Source organism: Mastigoproctus giganteus, chromosome 1, assembly GCF_048544385.1.
Source record: "Mastigoproctus giganteus isolate SK-2022 chromosome 1, ASM4854438v1, whole genome shotgun sequence".
Taxonomy (NCBI): domain Eukaryota; kingdom Metazoa; phylum Arthropoda; class Arachnida; order Uropygi; family Thelyphonidae; genus Mastigoproctus; species Mastigoproctus giganteus.
In genome coordinates, this window is record NC_143575.1 from 199,406,279 (window position 1) to 199,427,411 (window position 21,133).

General features: G+C 37.9%; 1 protein-coding gene across 1 annotated transcript in view; it reads right to left on the bottom strand.

The window, feature by feature from the left end:
* The window catches only part of LOC150091443 (transmembrane protein 135-like), a 190,440-nt gene that overhangs the window by 32,571 nt on the left and 136,736 nt on the right, over positions 1 to 21,133 (bottom strand). The window contains exons 8-9 of the mRNA XM_090383962.1: positions 16,641 to 16,926; positions 3,558 to 3,725 (exon numbers count right to left, since the gene is read on the bottom strand). Coding sequence (XP_090240088.1) covers positions 3,558 to 3,725; positions 16,641 to 16,926 — 454 coding nt within the window. The remainder of the gene's footprint in view (positions 1 to 3,557; positions 3,726 to 16,640; positions 16,927 to 21,133) is intronic.

Below are 21,133 nucleotides of genomic sequence, written 5' to 3' on the forward strand. Positions count from 1 at the left end.
ACTACTAATATTATATTATTCATTATATTATATTCACTTAAGCAGAAATTTCACTATGTGTTAATATGGGGCTTACAAACAAGTCATTATCTGTAGTGCAAAAGTCCTTTAAGGTAGTACTGTTTGTGGTGCAAATATCTTAGCAGGTAACATGTAGTCCAGTGGAATAGTTTTCTTTTAATTATGATAAAAAAGTAGCTCATGAGATCATCTGGGCATATACCTTTTTGGGCTTATTGGGCATATACCTTTTTTATGTTTAGCTAAGGAATTTTACTTTTTAGTAAGGATATAACTAATTTTCACTGCAATCATAACAGTATAGCATAACATATCTTGAACTTGATAGCATAAGGTATAATGGAATAGTTTTCTTTTAATTATGATAAAAAAGTAGCTCATAAGATCATCTGGGCATATACCTTTTCGGGCTTATTGGGCATATACCTTTTTTATGTTTAGCTAAGGAATTTTACTTTTTGGTAAGGATATAACTAATTTTCACTGCAATCATAACAGTATAGCATAACATATCTTGAACTTGATAGCATAAGGTATAGTGTAAAACTTGACAGTGTAATACATATAACTGCATTTAGCAATCTATTAGCTTAGTGTAGTATTGTCAATTAATTAAATTATATTTAAACAGAAATAATGCCCAGACTGGAGCTGCAAAGCAGTGGGTACAATGTAGCAGGAGTGCTGTGATTTGGGGGAGAACCAAAGGGGGTAATTCTCCAATGTATCACAGCCTAACAAAATGTGCAACATGTGAAATGTTTGCAGATGTTTCTGAAACAGGACATGATCCAGCCAAGGGTGTGTGTGTGTGTGTGTGTGTGTGTGTGTGTGTGCGCGCGCGCACGCACACACACACACACACACTAGGTGCAAGGAGTGTGAAGAAATTAGGTGCAACTCAGCATTCCAATTGGTTTTTATAAGAGTTTGAAGAGTAGGGTAGATTCCATCAAAGGAATTGAAATTGGGGTATGTAAAATTAAAACATCAAGATCCCAGATACCAAACCCCCCCCCATATTTCGCCTGGTGGGGCTCGTCTCCACTGACCTCTTTGGGGATGCCTACTCTATCCGTCCCTATTTTTCTATCTGTTTCCTCCCCAGTCTTCAATCTCCCCCCCTCTCTCACTAAATCGACCGAGTACACCCCTTAACAATGCCGCCAAATTATAACCAACGTCTAAATTCTACCAGTTTTGTGCAAATCTCTAAGATATCTAACACTATCAGCTTTTATCTAGCGTTACATGTCTAAATTTAATAACATCAAAATTTTGCCCGACCTATTTGGCCTTTAACACATCTCTTTAGTGTTCAACCCTAACCAGCGATTTCCTAACAGCAATCCCATTAAGCATTAATGTCAAATGCATAAACTTTTATTTTATTTTATTTATTTTTTAATTTATTTATTTTTAAATAGGCCCTAGCCACTGAAATCCCAGGAAACTAGGTGGCAGGACCTGCCAGAGCAAATTGTTGTGATACTGGATACACCCGGCTAGCCTCCACGTGGCAGGGTATGGGCAACGTCGGGCCCCACTAGGGGCCTGGCGGCCAATAAGCCGGATAAACAATGGGCACAACATATCACACTGCACAGACACGACCCACACACTTTCAAGTCTCTGGCTTGACAGTGTACTGTCCTCGATACAGCGAAACACACGCGGAGATGGGAGAAATCCCAGGTGCCGTCTGACACGAACATACCTTATACCTTACCTTATACCAAACTCAATGCCAGAGGTCACACTTGTGCATCAGACAGCACAGTGGCAATCTCCAAGGTAAAATGCGCTGGTTCCATAGGAGGTGGTTATTGTCAGGGAAACAGGAAATATGTTGTGCAAGAAGGATAGATGGTCACAAGATAACAGTATGTCTGCCATGTGCAAAAGTAAATGACATTTTGGAGCAGATATTATCTTTTAAGGGCAAAAAAAGGTGATATTGTTGTACATGTTGGCACTAATGATATTAAGAATAAGAGATCTGAGGATTTACTTAACAAGTACAGGATAATGTTGGAAAAAAGTTGCAAGTTAGGACTGAATTTGAAAATGTCTGCAATTCTGCCCAGACACAATAGGAGGGACTTTATATTGAGAGCCTTGTCAATCAAATTCAGCCCTGGAGAGATTGTGCAAAGCTCACGGGGCAGAATTTTTCTCAGCATGGTCTGTGCTTGTTAACATCAGAAACTGCTTTTACAGGGATGGGATACACTTGGATAGAAGGGGTGCAAGAATATTTGCTGATGCTATTGAGGTAGCAATAGGCAAGTTGAAAAATTGCTAGCTTGGGGGATCACACAGACTACTTAACTAGAGCTGCAAGCAGATGCAGAAGTGATTCTTGCACTGCTGTTATTTGCAGCAGCCTAGAAAGCAAAGTGTCTGGGACTTCAGGCCCTGCTGTGGGTCATCATGAAACAAATAAATACATGGGCTATGTTAGAGTAAGAACATGCACATATATACTTTCATGTACACTAATGCTAGGAGCACTGTAAATACATTTGATGAATTTAAATAACTTGGGTTATATGTGCAGAAGTTTGCTTTCAGCAAGCAGGTGGTTGATTATTGGAACTTGCTTCCACCTGTTGTGGAAGTGGATGATAATTTGAATAAATTCAAGGAAAAACTAGACAAATTCTTGCAGGGTATGGATTGTGAACTGCATAGGTTTTTTTTGGCCGATGCTCTATAAGCTTGCTTTCTTGCATCATTTGCCATTACTACTACCAGTGATGTTGTAACACACAACTGTTTCCCCATAGCATTTCTACACTCACATAATTAAAAGCGATTCCATTTATAGTTGCAGAAAACAAGTTTTCCAAAAACAGTTCTGTCTTGCGAGTATTTCAACCTCATTTCATGTGTGGAATTTTTCATTTTCAGAAGCATGCACTCTGTTACCTGTTTTCAGTAATAGCATTTAAAACTTTTAATTATGGTTTCTTTCAATAGTGTCTATTCATTTTGTAGAAATTTAAAATTCTACTAGCCATTCACTGAATGGCTAGCAGAATGTGTTGTTATCCATGTTCAGCTATTACTGCAATATGTAATGAGAAGTCCAGTCATATCTATACCCTTAAAATAATAAGGCACTTCAGATTTTACAATGACGGATGGTTTTCCTTTTCACTCATATTCATATCAAATGAACATCTGTGAAAAAGAAAATTAATGATTGATGTTCATAATCCACTGAAATGTGTGCATTACTGCACTCTTGTGATGACCACTCTGCAAATTCAGGCCCTTCCTCGATCCCTGGATATTTTAGTACACTATGCTGTACTCACAGAATTATAAATACAATTTTATCAAAACCAATTTCCAGAAAATATCAATTTTTCCATACAGAAGTGTGTATATATATTTTTTAAACTTTAATATATATTCATTATGGCATTTTAAATATAGCATGCAAAAGTTTCATTTCTCTGTAACACATTTATATAATTTACACAGTATTTTAAGTATCAAATGTTTTTAAAGAAAATTAAAATATTTACCCGAAAAACACCAGCAAAACCACCCATGAAGAAACCAAGTTGAAAGCCCTGTTTTGAAGTTACTATCTTGAAAAAAAAACTCGGGTTGGAAAACAATTTCTTCTGGAATGAGAAAAGGCGTAGTAGAAACTGGGCAATCCAACCCATTAAAAATGGACGGAGAAATCCCTGAAAAAAAAAGCATATGACAACATAAAATAAAACTATACACAGCAACATTAAAGGAAAATTTTGTTTTCTGTATTACACTAAAAAAAAAAAAAACATGGAAGTTGGGATCACAGCCAAACTAACATATAAAAACCATAAGGAATATTTGATAAAATAATTCATTTTAATTTTAGTTTTGTTAATGAGTGAAAAGACTGAGAAAAAAAATTTCTTATTCTATGTTGAAATGGCTTTTGGTTTGCCAATCATCAATAATTATTGAAACTATTTTATGCAGGGTCTTCCATAATAACATGACTCATTTAAAAACATAAGGCATTTGAAAAATATACTGTAAAGAGAAGCATTTATACACTTAAACATTTTAGGAATTTAAAAAAAAACAAAAACAACCTTTTGATAGTGGCATTCACCACTTTGTAAGTATGTATCCACCATTGGATACATACTTACAAAGTGGTGAATTGAGTGGAGCTTTTCTATTCCTCTTCATAGCACGCTTGCTATTGATGTTTAATTTCCTTGAGTACTTAGCTGGCACTGACCTTCCTTGAGATTATAAATGAAGATCATTTACCCACTTTTTTGTAACGCCTACATAGAAACTGGCCAATGAATTCACTTTTGGGCAAAATGAGTACCACTCATGAGATACAGAATGGTGTATTTCTGGTGAGACATTATCTGATCACAGTTACATAAGCTTTATTGATAGCAGTTGCAAAATGTCAGCAATAAAAGATCCCAAAGAAGATTAACTGAGTATTCTTCTGAAGATGACTGGAGAGCAAATTTAGTAGCAATATCAGATCAATAACACCTACAACAATTATGGGAGTGAAGTTGAAAAATATATAATTAATGATATTGAAATTCACATGATTATTTTATTTTTTATGAAAACCCCAAACATGAGGTATTAGAATGGAGCGTGTTGGGAATGGTGGGAGGTGTTTTACCAAGATCATTAATACACGAGTTGGAAAAAAAAAATGGGATGCTAGCAGGTCAGCTTTATCCTTGGCTGAAAGTGACAATAGAACCATCTGGTTTTGACAGAGTTAGGAGCAGAGATGGGCAAACGTTGCAGCCAATAGCTTTGGCAAGAGACCAGAATGCTTGGCTACCATTAGGGCAAAAAGCAAGTTTCTACTCTTAGCCGGTTCAAAATCTAGTTTGGACTGGTTAATAACTGCTTTACAATTATTGTGAGTTTTTTGTGTAGGCAGAAAATGAAACTGAAGAATTGGGAACAAGTCAATTGCAACGATATGCAACGTTCTTTTCTTGAACAGCTTTAGCACATTTATTGGATAACCAAGGTTTAGATAAAGGATGATATTTTAAAGTGGAGTGTGGAATAAAGGATTCCATTCCTACAAGAATAATTTCACTGACACAATCTGAGCAAACGTTGACATCAGAAGTTTTGAAATAGTAATCCAACCAAGGAAAAGAAATTTCGCAGGTCAACCCATTTTGCATTCTTGTAATGCCAAACAATACAAGGTTGGAAATAGCCATGAGATAAAAGCTCCATTGGAGAAAAGGCAATCACCAAGTTGTGATCTGAGGTGCCTAAAGGGCCACTCACTTCAACAATGTACTTAGAAGGGTTGTATGTGAGAAAAAGATCAAGAGTGTTGGCTGTATGGTTAGGATTGTTTGGTATTCTTGGAGGTAAATGAACAATCTGTACAAGGTCATTAGTAATTGCAAAAGCCTCAGCATCTCAACCAGCTGGGTCGGTGTGACTAGAAAACAGAAGCCAGCTGGAGTTGTGAACATTAAAATCACCAAGGAAAATTACCTCACTGTTAGGAAAGTTGGCTGTTGTTTTGGCTTTTAGGAGCATTAGCAACTAAGACCATATTGCTCTGTGATATGTGGTGGTCATTCCCTGACCTTTCCGCATCTTCCGTATTTGGTGGTGACGGGCTCGAACCCCAGTCTAATCAAGAAGCATATGATACGCACTACTGCTCCTTCCCACCTGGCTATGGAGGTGCCCGTAGGAAAGTTGGACTGGAGAAAGTAAAGTTGCAAAGAGCAGAAGTCAAAGAGCTCCAAGTGATTAGTGGAGTTGGTAGAATGGTAGAGACAACAGATGAATTTGACACACAATGAGGTAGAGATTTTAAGCCAGAGAAGACGAAAAGAGGAGATTGAAAATTACCAAGTCTCTGACAGCAAATATAGGAACAAACATATGCACAAGTACCACCTTTGAGTCGAAAGGAATTATACAGTGAATAGTTTGGGCAACTGAGATGAGCAGTGGGTGAATCAACCGATAACTGAGATTCTGTCAGAAAAAGTTGCTGTTGTTGTTGCTGTTGTTTGGTTTTTAGGAGCATTAGCAACTAAGGCCATATTGTTCCGGGATATGCGGTGGCCATTCCCTGACCTTTCCGCATCCTCCGTATTTGGTGGTGACGGGCTCGAACCCCGGTCTAATCAAGAAGCGTGTGCTATGCACTGCTGCTCCTTTCCACCTGGCTACGGAGGTGCCTGTCAGAAAAAGTACATGGGGTTTGGCAGACTACAAGTGGGAATGTACATCGTTGAGATTAGAATTGAGACCATATATTTGTGAAATGAACTAGGAAGTGTTTGGGAGGTTAGATCTTTTTGCAGATAAGCTTGCTCTATTAGTTTGACAATTCATTGTGTGTTCAATAGTAAGAAAAAGTGGGGAGGGGGACATGCTACTAATGAAATTTTTGGATATGGCGTACACATGGTAAGAATATACTCAGATACTTGACATAACGTGGCCTCGATAATGCCCCCCCTGCATACAAACTACTCGGACTCCCTACAGTCACTATGTTGCAGAGTAGAGGTAGCAAGATTATACACTAGCTGATCCAGAAGCCTCCTAAAGAGTTAACAATAGGTTCAGTCCGGTGTACTAACTAGCGGCTGTCCTGCAAACACCATTTTAGAGCTATACCCTTGAAATGTAAGGAAGATTGGATCTCGCCACGATGTTCATCATAACCTCAAAAGTCATCAGTCATACTGCATGATGGAAGAGATGGGGAAGGGGTGACCGGAACTTAGGTCTGGAGGCCAAACATGGGTTCCACCACTTCAAGCCTGCAATAAGCAAAGTGGTGGTATTGCACTGGTTGATGAGTCACCTACCACCTAGCATTCCTCCATGTGTTGTGGGTGCCACACCTCTACCCCTGCTTACGTTGGTTCACACCTGGGCGGTCACCCACAATGTGCTTGTGCACAGAGGTTATACCCAGGATTACTAACAGTGACACCATTGTGAATGTGCAAGTAGAGGATTTGGCTGTCGCAGACCATCCGGACTTTGCCAAAATTGGGTCCACCTGACGTGATTGTCACTCAAATATCAGTTCCGTCAATGTTTTAGACCCCCAGGCTTGTCTGACATATCTGAGAGAATGTCTGTGACAACGTCAAGGACCAATTTAATAAAACTCTCCAGTCCAATTTCATGAAAAAAAAATTTAGAGCCTACAGGCCAGTAAGGCTCCTGGGGTTGATGGTATATACCTTATAATCTTAAGTGAGAGCACTGAACCACTGAGGCTAATTATGAGAACATCACTGGACTCAGGAGTGATTCCGTTGGATTGGAAAAGTGCCAATGTGTCTCCAATACATAAGGGCAGTCCTAAGAGTGAAGTGGGAAATTCCCGGCTGGTCAGTCTAATTTCAATAGTAGGGAAAACCATGGAAGTAATGATCAAGGGTGGAATTCAGGATCATTTAGATAGAAATGGAATTCTGAAGGATACTCAGCATAGTTTTGTAAAGGAAAAATCATGTTTAACTAATCTGGTTAGCTATTTTTACAGAGTCACTCAAGAGCTGGATTTAGGAAATAATTTTGACATTGTTTATTTGGATTTCAGCAAAGCCTTTGACTCAGTCCCACCTTTATAAGTTGGAACACGTGAAAATTATTTTCACGGTTATAAGGACGAAATTTTCATGGTTATAAATGATTCTAGAACTAGAGGCCATAAATTCAAGTTATGGGGGAGATGTTTAAGACTGGATAGCAGAAAGTTTTATTTTAGCCTAAGGTTGTCTATGTCCTTTTCTTTTATTATTTGTTTTGTTAATTTTTTTTCTGGCTCGTGAGGCATAAGCCATAGGCTTCCTTGCATCTGGTGGCCATTGCTAATACTAACACTAATAACAACAGAAATTGACAGGTGGTGCAGACTATTTAGTCCATTAATAATAATAAACTTGACAGTCTAATAATAATCCTCTTTGGAGGATTATTATTAGACTGTCACTATCGATAATGTCATTGTCCATTATCGATAGTGACTGAGATGAGCGTTCAAGAAAATTCAAATCAGCTAAAAAAAAAAAAAAAACTTCACTTAACAAGGAATCAACCTTTCATCACCTTTAATAAAGCAATGCATCCTGGAAGAGAAAGAGAGCACGTGTAGATACACGTTTGGTTAGATGAGAATTTTAGAAATACTGAAAGCTACAAAAGAGTGCATTCCGAAAATCAGAAGAGACCTTGATATTCTCTCTTTCTAGTGAATATAACAAGATGGAGTCAGTGAAGTACTTTAGAGTAGAGGTGCAGTTTTCAAGCTTGGAATATAACATACTTCCATTCAATGTATCACTTTGGAAAGTAATACTAGTCTGTGGACTATATCTACGAGGTGTGACAATAAAGTTTCAAGGATAATTTTGTTTCCGTTAAAGTGGCCACTGTAAACTATTACACGCTCCCACTGCATAGCCCGAACCCCTCTACCTGTATGCAAAGGGTAAAACACATCAGTCGTTTCAGTCATTGTACAAGTTGGTTTGTGTAAAGACTTGTTTCAGTTCCATGTTACATGAAAAATGAAACCCAATTTAGAGCAAGGAGGTGTGATAAAATTTTTGGTGAAAAGTGGCAAATCGTCAACGGATATTTATGAAAAGTTGACCAGAGTTTATGTAAATGATACTATGTCAAAACCACGCATTTTCAATTGAGAAAAACAGTTTTGAGAAGGACGTGAATCTGTCAAAGATGCTGAGCAGTCAGGGCGTCCTTCCACGACTCGACATGAAAACATTGTTTGTGTGCGTGATCTTGTTCAAAGCGATAGGCGGTTAACCATAAGTATGACTGCCAAAAAACTAAACATTAATCGGGAAAGTGTTAGATTAATTTTGACTAAAAATTTGTTGATGAGGAAAATGTGTGCAAAGCTGGTACCGAAAAACCTCTCTCACGAGCAGAAAGAAATTTGGTTGCGACATTCTTGGGAGACGTTGGAAAGCATTGAAGATGTTCCAGATTTGCTTTCTCGCATGATTACAGGGGATGAAAGCTGGGTATTTGCTTACGACTCTGAAACAAAAAGGCAAAGTCAACAATAGAAGGGAGCTTCCTTGCCACGACCCAAAAAATCGAGAATATCAAAGTCAAAAGTGAAAATCATGTTAATTTGCTTTTTTGATCGAAAAGGAATCTTCCACAAAGAGTTTGTTCCACCTAATTAAACTGTCAATCGATAATTTCGCCTTCAAGTTTTGGAAAGGCTTTGCAAACAAGTCAACTGGGTTCGACCTGAAATTGCTTCGTTCTGGATTTTGCATCATGACAATGCTTCCACACATTCCACCACTGTAGTGAAAGAGTTTGTAACTTCAAAATCAATCACAACGTCACAGCACCCTCCTTATTTGCCTGATTTGTGACTTCTTTTTATTTCCTCGACTAAAGAGTCGTGAAAGTAATGCATTTTCAGTCAGTTTCTGAAATTCAGAGTAATGTAATGTGGGTATTAAAACAGATACTAGAAAGTGAGTACCAGAAATGTTACAATCAATGGATCCTAAGCTGGAATGTGTGTGTACAGTTTGAAGGGGACTACTTTGAAGGTGATGGCCTCACATCTGTATAATTTTCCAAATAAAATTTTTAAATGAATTATTCTCGAAACTTTATTGTTGCACCTCGTATAGCCTAGTAGAAAGGTTTTAAGAGGTAATTACTTTTATAAGGATGAATCAAATGAAACTGTTTTGCTATGAAACACATTCAAAATAGAATTTCTTTTGCACTGTACTGGTAAAAGTTGATCATCTGCAACACATACAAAACAAAACAGCTGGAACACATATGATGTGCAGTCTAGAAATAACTCCGGTTTATTTCTTGTAGGGGTGTTACATTGCAAAAGGCATTGCTGCAGTTCTCAATAATACCATGCATAGTTTTCTTTGGAGAATTTGTCATGTCCACTTGTATATACTATTTCTACTGTGTTTGTCGATCAATACTGAATTCCATGCAAGGAATCTTTCACTTTGTTAAGCAATCAGAAGTTCAATGGAGCCAGATTTTAATAAATAATAATGGAGAAAATAAAGTTTAGGGTAGAAGTGTTTTTTGTCATGTAGCAATTCCATGACAATTTGAGCTTTGTGGGGTGGGCACTGACATGGTGCAAAATGAAACTGCATAGTACCAGATGGGTAAGAGCCTGCTCAGCTGCAAGAAAAACTTAGCAGTGTAGAAATCCAGTTATTGTGACACCCTTTTTGGAATAATATGTTGCAGGTTCAACCCTTCCTTATTTCAAAAAGAACTGCATGCAGAATCATGTTACCTGATGTAGCCATGTGGAACTCTTTTTGGTGATAGAGATTTTATTGTTTGGATTGCCTTTTGCTCCTTGACTGTACAAAGACACAAAGCTCATCCATATTGACTATCATGCTCAGAAAATGATCTAGACTTGCTACAGAGACATGTCAATAGGACTAGACATGAATCCACTGAGTCTTTCTCCTCATCACTCAACTTTCACAGAACCCAACACATGCACACACCTTTTTACATGATACTGAAATCTTTGTGGATAATGCAGATAGCTGCTCCATGGAAAAGCTATCTCAATTGCCAATCACCTGTCCTCCATAAACAGGTCCTCTGCAAGAGCAGTATCTTTAGGTGTTTGTGTGAACTACGTCTGCCAATCTGTAGTTTATCTTGAATGGCCTGTCTGCTATCTTTAAATTCATTGACAACTAGTGGCAAACCAATGGTGCTTGAATTTACAGATGCCATTATGAACTTTCTGATGGCAAAACATCAGAAAGTACAAAGTCATCACAAACTTCAAGCTCACTAAAGGATATCACATGCACTTTTTGCCTTTTATGAAAAGTGAGCACAACATGGATTTCATAGGCTTTTTACCTTTTGTGAATCTGATGACCATTCATTGTTCTTCCATCAAAGTTCACAATGGTCCCTAAAACACACTCTCCAGGATAACTTTGCTAGAGGCAATGCATGCAACAGAACACCCCCCCCCACTTTTCCAGACTACAGCCAATACTTCCCAGTGATACTGATGGCAAGAGCAACTTCTAGGAAACTAAAACACCTAAAAAAAAAAGTTATTACTTCTGGACTTAATCTTGTATATACTCCATTATACAGCTTTAAAATGGTGGTGTATGTTATCATACACTATAGGCTGGGCTGCTTAGAATAAGTTAAAGCTATGAGGCATTAGATATCACATCCTTATCTGTACATCGTGTTTTTTTTTTTTTGCCTGTTTTTTGTGGGATTAAAAAAGCAACCCTCACCCGAAACTAGCCAATTCAGCTATGACATGAAAAGTCCAAGAGTTTCTCTGGTCCCAATAAGGTGCATTTCTCAATTTCAGTGAGTGAGAGAAATCAAACTCAGGCCACACAGTGATGAGCAGTGTTGTTCACTGTGCTACATGTGAGGGGCAATAATTATAGTGGAGATTCAAGGTGTTATATGACTTAGTAGCTGAAGGTGGCAAACCAGCACACATACCATCTGCAGCGACATGTAGTTTTCTGAAGATCACATCTGTAAGCAAGTACAAAGATTTAAATAATGGTCTACAGGATTTTAATGATGTTCTCTGACAAGGTCAAGTACACGATGTTACCACTCTGTAGAAAAAAGAAAACTGATTCAAGAGAATCAGTGGATAACTCTGGATGACTGTGCAATAACATTAAATAACAGTGTGAATTCTGTGCATAAACCAGCACATGTGGAGACTGGGTTCAATAAAGTGTCTACATGCTGGGTACTAAGAAATGAAGTATCCTACTCACTTACTACAAAGCAGAATGTATGAACAACTTCCTTGAACATACACTTTGATAGATGAGTCATGGGTACATAACTTAGAGACTGCTGAACAGCTTTTTGGCAAAGTTGTGTGCAACATCATCAGTTTGAAAAGTTTCTGGGATATGAATGGTATTGGTAATAGATTTCTTGTTGAAGAGGTCCACAACCAATGAGGAGCAGCAAATTTCTGAAGGACAGTCTAAAGACCACTACTAACTAGACTATGTACTATCCCATCCCTCAATGTAAATCGATGTCAATGATTCCAATTCACAAAATTTATACTACATTCCCTGATACTCCAGATCTTAGGATAGGGATTCACAAAGTGCAGCCTGTGAGTTTTCTGTATGTGGCCTGTTTTTATGATGTTATGTATAAATGTAAAGAAAATATTTGTTCAAATTTAAAAGAATCATAAGACTTGTGTACTAACTACAGCATAAATTGATTAATACAAAATTCACAAGGCTTTCACATATATTTCCTGTTAACCAAATTCCATGGTAAAACTTTTGCCGACTGATTCCAAGTATGGATAAAAACGGAGGGAACTGGGCATACAGGTAGCAACTGGTTCATAGAAAATAATTAGTTGACAGGTAGGTCCTGTGAAAATCCCGAGTAGAAATAACAAGATGTGCCCACAAACCCTTCTCTTTCCAACCATTCTTTCATGCAAGGATGGCAGTGATATCACAGCATTAATCCGATATATGACCCATCTACAATATATATCATATTTTCATCAATATTGACCCACTGACAAAAGTTTGAAAACTGCATAGAAATTTTTATTTTTTTATATATCCATAATGCCATTTCCTTAGATATAACAACCCATTCTAAGTAATTAACAAATTTCTAAACTATTTCATCTGTTTCTAATTCCCTTTTAAATTACTGCATTTTTTTCCACACTAGAAATTGCAATTAATTTTTGGACAATTTTTCAATTATGTTTAATAGCCATCTTTTGTGGGGAACCATCTGGCTGGGGCATCTACTCATTATCAGAAACTTCTTCTGTTAAACAGTTTTGTGGTCTTATTTCACTGCTCTCCGTTCAAAATACAAAGCACTTTATCCTATACAATTAACCCTCCCACAAACATTTTTGGTAATACTATATACCAATTGGGATATATAGTGTTACCAAATACCCTTTTTTTTTGTGTGTGTGTGGTAATTGAAATTCATAATAAAATTCATTTGAAACATACAGATTATTTAAATATATTGTTAAAATAAATTCTAAAACAAATAAAAAAAAACATATATTGCTAATCTTTACTTCAGTAAAAAAATTAAGGTTATAATAACTTAACAATCTCATAAAAGCATAATGGCATAAATTTATCTAATAATAAAATTAAAAACTTCATTAGGTAATTTTTTTAAGATGTACTTTTATTAGGTGGTGTTTTTTGCATGCATGTCTGTTTCTAGACCACAATGAATATCTTCTGTATTTACTGGAGCCTATGATCAAAATTGAGAGTAGGAGTGTGCTATAGGCCTAATGACTCTGATGAGTATAATAAGGAACTGTACAGGGAAATAGAGTGGGCCAGTAAATCAGAGTGTCTTATAATGGGAGATTTTAATTTCCCAGATATTGACTGGAATTTGGGGGCTGGTTACTCACACACTAGCAGGGCTTTTGTGGATTTATTGGATGATTGTTTTCTACATCAGCATGTTCGGGAGGCAACTAGAGGGAGTAATACTCTTGATTTGATTATCAGCAGTGATTCTTCATGCATTAAGAATCTGCAGATAAATGAACCACTAGGTGGCAGTGATCACAGTGTGCTGAAGTGGGATTTACTCAACGAGGTAACTACCATTAGGGGTAAAGGGAAGGGTTATTGCTTCCGTAAAGGCGACTACGATGGACTGAGACAGTATTTAAATTCTATACAGTGGGACCAACTGATGATGTTACCAACAGCAAATTCAAAATGGGAAGCATTCAAAGAACTTATCTTGGAAGCTACTAGGCTTTACATACCAACTAAGAAATATTGTTCAAGGTTTAGGCCAAAATGGATGTCAGATGAACTAATGAGGCATATGGCAGAGAAGAAAAATGCATGGGATACATACAAATTAACACATGACACAGAAGCCTATGATAGATACAAGTTGATATGCAACCAAGTTACAAAGGAGGTTAGGCAGGCGAAGGCAGATTACGAGAAATCATTGGCAAGGGATGCAAAGAAAAACAGCAAAGAGTTCTTTACTTATGTAAACTCTAGAAGGAAGGGGATGAATCAAATTGGTCTACTTGATATTGATGGGTCAAGTGTTGATGATCCTGCTCAGGTAGCCAACAAACTAAATGAATATTTTGCATCGACATTCACACATGAGGAGTTATTCAGCGAGGGGAATGCCAGAGGTGTATTCAACTCTGGCAGTAAGCTACAGAATCTTGAAATAACTGGGAGTAAAGTGGAGGAGAAACTGTTGAAGATAAACACAAGAAAGGCACCCGGGGTGGATGGGATCTATCCAGTTATATTAAAGGAGGCAGCAAAGGAAGTAAGCAAACCCTTAGCCATAATTATGAGAGCTTCCTTGGACTCAGGGGGAGGTACCCATAGACTGGAAATGTGCAAATGTGACCCCAATTCACAAAGGAGGATCAAAGGCTGACACAAGTAATTATAGACCTGTGAGCTTAACTTCTGTTCCAGGAAAATTAATGGAGGCACTGGTTAAAGAAGCACTGCAGGATCATTTAGACAAGACTTCAGTTATAGCTCAGACACAGCACGGTTTTGTTAAGGGGAAGTCTTGCCTGACCAACTTGATTGGATACTATGATGCAGTCACAAAAGAACTGGATGCAGGGAATAACTTTGATATTATATACTTGGATCTTAGAAAGGCTTTTGATACTGTTGCACATGGAAGACTGCTACACAAATTGGAGCAGTGGGACATTGGAGGCAAATTGCTGCTATGGATAAAGGGGTGGTTGAGGGGGAGAAGACAGAGAGTGGTAATCAATGGACACTGCTCATCGTGGACTGATGTTATTAGTGGAGTCCCTCAGGGCTCAGTGTTGGGTCCATTATTGTTTTCTGTATTTATAAATGATATTGATGATGGTATATCGGGCTTAATGTCCAAGTTTGCAGATGATACAAAGGTTGGCAGGGTTGTCAAGGACACTACTGACACTATGCTGCTGCAACAGGATCTGGAAAGGTTGAGCAGATGGGCTGAGAGGTGGCAAATGAAGTTTAACATTGACAAATGTAAAGTACTACACATGGGAAACAGCAACCCCAGAGCAACGTATCAACTCTGTGGTACTACACTGACAGTGGTAGAGAATGAAAGGGACTTGGGGGTGGTTGTGCAGGCAGATATGAAGTTCTCTGAGCAGTGCAGACGGGCTGCAAGAGTAGCTCATGGAGTATTGTCAATGATATACAGGAATTTTTCCAGCAGGGATAAGGAGGTGATTATTCCATTGTATAAGGCGATGGTCAGGCCACACCTAGAGTACTGTATACAGGTCTGGAGGCCTCATTTCAAGAAGGATGTAGAGCTGCTAGAACGAGTACAGAGAAGGGCAACAAGATTAGTGAAAGGAACAAAGGGGTGCTCTTACGAAGAAAGGCTTAAGTTTTGCAAATTACAGTGTCTGGAGACTAGGCACCAGCGAGGTGATCTGATAGAGGTGTATAAAGCCTTGAATGGTTTAAGCATGCTCAATGCTGATGGGATTCTTCCTCTAGCTCAGAAAAATCACCTGAGAGGGCATAAATTCAAATTGAGGAAAGACAGATGTAGGATAGACGTGCGGAAATTTGCCTTTAGCCAGCGGGTGGTCGGTTGGTGGAACAGACTTCCATCCCTTGTGGTGGAGGTTGATAGCCTAAATAAGTTTAAGGCTCAGCTGGACAGGTATTTTGAACGAACAGAGGGGTGAAGTGGAAGTGGTTTTTTTTTTTTTTTTTTGGCTGATGCTGCATAAGCTTGCTTTCTTGCATCAAATGCCTCTACTAATGCTAATTGTGAACATTCTGCTTTAATCTACATACTCCTTTAGCTAATAGAAATGTCTTGATCACCAAGTTTCTTATATTTATCATTCAATTTCAAAACATACGAAATTCTATCCAAACAGATAGAGGAACTGGCATTAATTCATCACAAAACCTATGAATACAGTTCTAAGAGAGAAACAAACCTAAATGAGTGATGAAAACAATTCTAAGAAATCAACAAATATGTATTTTAAATTTTTCATATAATTCTCATTCTACCTAGTGGAGTCAGGTATGATTTCAGCCTCCCCAGTTCTATTCAAATTTTAGAATTGGAAAATAAAATCTGTTTTTATTATTAAAATACAAGTATATATTATATCAAATACTGAAACGTTTAAAAGTCCTTTTTTTGCATAGTACAAGACAGAAAAATTCATTTGTTTTTATTCCAATTGTGGTTTTTGTATTAGATAATTTTTATGGTTTTATTTTTATTTTATTAACTTCTAAAAAACTCCACTAAATATGGTTTATGTCAGTTGATTTAACTTGGAAAAGTAAAACATTTTAAACATTGTGCTTTGCTTTAATTTTCTATAAATATGAAATATCTTTAAATAATGGATTTTGTTTGGGGAAAGAGTGGGGTTTAAAATATGAAGATTAAAAGATATTTATGCCTGTGATTAAAAATATAGCAAAAAAAAAAAAAAAAAAAACAATACAAGAACATAATGTTTTATAATTAAATACCTCAAGCACGTAGAGAGGACAGCTTAATTTATGTGGGCAACATGGATGCTTTGGACTTCCTTGCATAGAATAAAATTCTGGAGTCTGGCTAATGCCTTTATGTATGAATGATGACACAAAACACACAAGTCCAAAAAACGACTTGACATTTACCCTAGATGATATTTCATCACTTTTTACATGTTTATTTAGTTTATTAGGTTCATCTTCTATAATACAGTTATTTGGTTGCAGAATGGTGGAGCGCTTTCTGCGATGTCTAGTTTCTTCTGTACCAAGGAGATATCTGAAAGAGAAAACAAAGTTGGAATTAATTTAATGAAAAACTAATAGCTTTACAAGGCTTTGCATTGGTGAATACATATAGGGTGTCTTAGTTGAATCCTTTAGAGAATGATCATTGGACAAATGTAAAGTGAAAATGGTTAATCAGCAGGAATCCTTAAATGAACTTATTTTGTGCTGTGTCAAAAAACTGCATGCATTGAAAAGATTCTCATTATAGTATATTTTGACACATTTAATCTACATATTTTGTCAGGTCCTTAAATGATTTTATATTTTATTTGTGTTTTGTTTTCTAATTTATATGTTAATCAAACATTCTTAAATCATATTTTTGATTTAGGCAAATTTTTTTTTTTTTATTTTTACGAAGCCCCTAAAACAGAAAAGATATTACAACCTACAGTACTCAGCTGAAAAGACAAGAAACTTGTTGACATTAGGATTGAATTTCTATAGAATGTAGTTTTCCAGAAATATGTAAAAGAAGGGTTCCAGAAAACAGAAGTGAAGGAAATAAAAAAGGAAGAGAAAAAAAAAGTTTGTGAGTTTGGAGTTGGACAGTGATTTGATTTGGGTTTTACTGGCACATTAGCAACTGCAAGAAGGGGCACCTCGGTAGCCAGGAGCAGCAGTGCGTAGCACACACTTCTTGATTAGACCGGGGTTAGAGTCCGTGACAACCAAATACGGAGGATGTAGAAAGGTTAGGGAATGACCACCGCATATCCCCGGAACAATATGGCCTTAGTTGCTAATGCTCCTAAACACTAAATAACAAACAAACAAACAAACTGCAAGAAAGTAAGCTTTTGCAGCATCAGCAAAAAAAAAAAAAAAAAAAAAAAAATTCCCATTTCACCCCTCCATTCGTTCTAAATACCTGTCCAGCTCAACCGTAAATTTATTTAGGCTATCAACTTCTACAACAAAAGATGGAAGTCTGTTCCACCAATCAACGACCGCTGGCTAAAGGCAAACTTCTGCATATCTATCCTACAACTGTCTTTCCTCAATTTGAATTTATTCCCTCTCAGGTGATTATTCTGAGCAAGAGGAAGGAAGAATCCCATCAGCATTGAGCATGCTCAAACCATTCAAGGCTTTATAATACACCTCAATCAGATCACCTTGCAGGTGCCTAGTCTCCAGACGCTGTAATCTGCAAAACTTAAGCCTTTCTTCGTAAGAGCAACCCTTTGTTCTGTTCACTAATCTTGTTGCCCTTCTCTGTACTCGTTCCAACAGCTCTACATCGTTCTTAAAATAAGGCTTTCACACCTGTATACAGTACTAAAGGTGTGGCCTGACCATCGCCTTATAACAAGGGGATAATCACCTCCTAATCCCTGCTACAAAAATTCCTGTATATCATTGACAAGACCATGAGCTACTCTTCCAGACTGTCTGCACTGCTCAGAAATCTTCATATCTGCCTGCACACTTACCCCCAGGTCCTTTTCATTCTCTACCACTGTCAGTGTAGTACCACAGAGTTGATACGTTACTCTGGGGTTACTGCTTCCCATATGCAGCACTTTATATTTGTCAATATTAAACTTCATTTGCCACCTCTCAGCCCATCTGCTCAACATTCTAGATCCTGGTGCATCAGCATACTGTCATTAGTGTCCTTAACAACCCTGCCAACCTTCGTATCATCTACAAACTTGGACATTAAGCCTGATATACCATCATCAATATCATTTATAAAAACTTTTCCTCCCAACCTTCAGTCCCTCCCCCCTACTCTGTCTGTATACTAGCGCACATCCCACACGTCCAAATTTAAATTTGACAAAATTAAACCACGTTCACAAGGCTTTTCCAATTCTAGCATTATCTCCTCGGTATTTTTTTTTTTTTTTTTTTTTTTTAGGCCCTAGCCATTGAAAGCTTAGGAAATTAGGTGGCAGGGCCTGGGACTCACCAGGATCCCAGTGGCTAAATGGCCAGAAGAACAACAGTACACTACACTACACACCACAATATCCATACACTTAAATCTCTCGCCTTTACAGTGTATTGTATCACACGACAATGTAAACTACGTGGAGATGGGGAAACCCTCTGGTGACGTTAACACACTATACACTATCATTTATAAACACAGAAAACAACAATGGCTCCAACACTGAACCCTGAGGGACTCCACTAATAACATTAGTCCATGAAGAGCAGTGTCCATTGATTACCACTCTGTCTTCTCCCACTCAACCATCCCTTTATCCATAGCAGCAATTTGCCTCCAATGCCACACTGCTCCAATTTGTGCAGCAGTCTTCCATGTGCAAACAGTATCAAAACAGTATATAAAACAAAACAGTTAAGCTTTCAGTGACCTAACGAATTAGGTCACTATGTCCAGATATTAGCATTAGCAGAGGCATATGATGCAAGAAAGCAAGCTTATTCAGCATCAGCCAAAAAAAAAAAAAAAAACAACCACTACTCCCATTTCACCCCTCCGTTCGTTCGAAATACCTGTCCAGCTGAGCCTTAAATTTGTTTAGGCTATCAACTTCAACAACAAGCGATGGGAGTCTATTCCACAAACCAACTGCCCGCTGGCTAAAGGCAAATTTCCGCACATCTATCCTTCCTCAATTTGAATTTATGCCCTCTCAGGTGATTATTCTGAGCAAGAGGAAGAATCCCATCGGCATTGAGCATGCTCAAGCCATTCAAAACCTTATACACCTCTATCAGATCACCTCGCCGATGCCTAGTCTCCAGGCTCTGTAATTTGCAAAACTTAAGCCTTTCTTCGTAAGAGCAACCCTTTGTTCCATTCACTAATCTTGTTGCCCTTCTCTGTACTCGTTCCAGCAGCTCTACATCCTTCTTGAAATGAGGCCTCCAGACCTGTATACAGTACTGAAGGTGTGGCCTGACCAATGCCTTATACAAGGGAATAATCACATCCCTGTCCCTGCTAGAAAAATTCCTGTATATCATTGACAAGACACCATGAGCTACTCTTGCAGCTAGTCTGCACTGCTCAGAGAACTTCATATCTGCCTGCACAATTACCCCCAGGTCCTTTTCATTCTCTACCACTGTCAGCGTAGTACCACAGAGTTGATACGTTGATCTGGGGTTACTGTTTCCCATATGTAGTACTTTACATTTGTCAATGTTAAACTTCATTTGCCACCTCTCAGCCCATCTGCTCAACCTTTCCAGATCCTGTTGCAGCAGCATAGTATCAGTAGTGTCCTTAACAACCCTGCCAACCTTGGTATTGTCTGCAAACTTGGACATTAAGCTTGATACACCATCATCAATATCATTTATAAATACAGAAAACAATGGACCCAACACTGAACCCTGAGGAACTCCACTTATAACATTAGTCCACGTTGAGCAGTGTCTATTGATTACCACTCTCTGTCTTCTGCCACTCAACCATCCCTTTATCCATAGCAGCAATTTGCCTCCAATGCCACACTTCTCCAATTTGTGCAGCAGTCTTCCATGCGCAACAGTATCAAAAGCCTTTCTAAGATCCAAGTATATAATATCAAAGTTATTCTCTGCATCCAGTTCTTTTGTGACTACATCATAGTATCCAATCAAATTGGTCAGACAAGACCTGCCCTTAACAAAACCATGCTGTGTCTGAGCTATAACTGAATTCTTGTCCAGATGATCCTGCAGTGCTTCTTTAATCAGTGCCTCCATTAATTTTCCTGGAACCGAAGTTAAACTAACAGGTCTATAATTACTTGTGTCAGCCTTTGATCCTCCTTTGTGAATTGGGGTTACATTTGCACATCTCCAGTCCATGGGTACCTCCCCTGAGTCCAAAGAAGCTCTCATAATTATGGCTAGGGGTTTGCTTACTTCCTTTGCTGCCTCCTTTAATATAACTGGATAGATCCCATCCACCCCAGGTGCCTTTTTTATGTTTATCCTCAACAATTTCTCCTCCACTTTCCTCTCAGTTATTAGAAAATAATCTAGCTCACTGCCAATGTTTACTTCACCTACGACAATCCCCTTCCTGAATAACTCCTCATGTGTGAATGTAGATGCAAAATACTCGTTTAGATTGTTAGCCACCTGAGCTGGATCCTCAACTGTTGAACCATCAACATCCAGTGGACCAATCTGATTCATCCCTTTCCTTCTTGAGTTTAAATAGGTAAAGAACTCTTTTCTGTTTTTCTTTGCGTCCTTTGCCAAGGATTTCTCATAATCTGCCT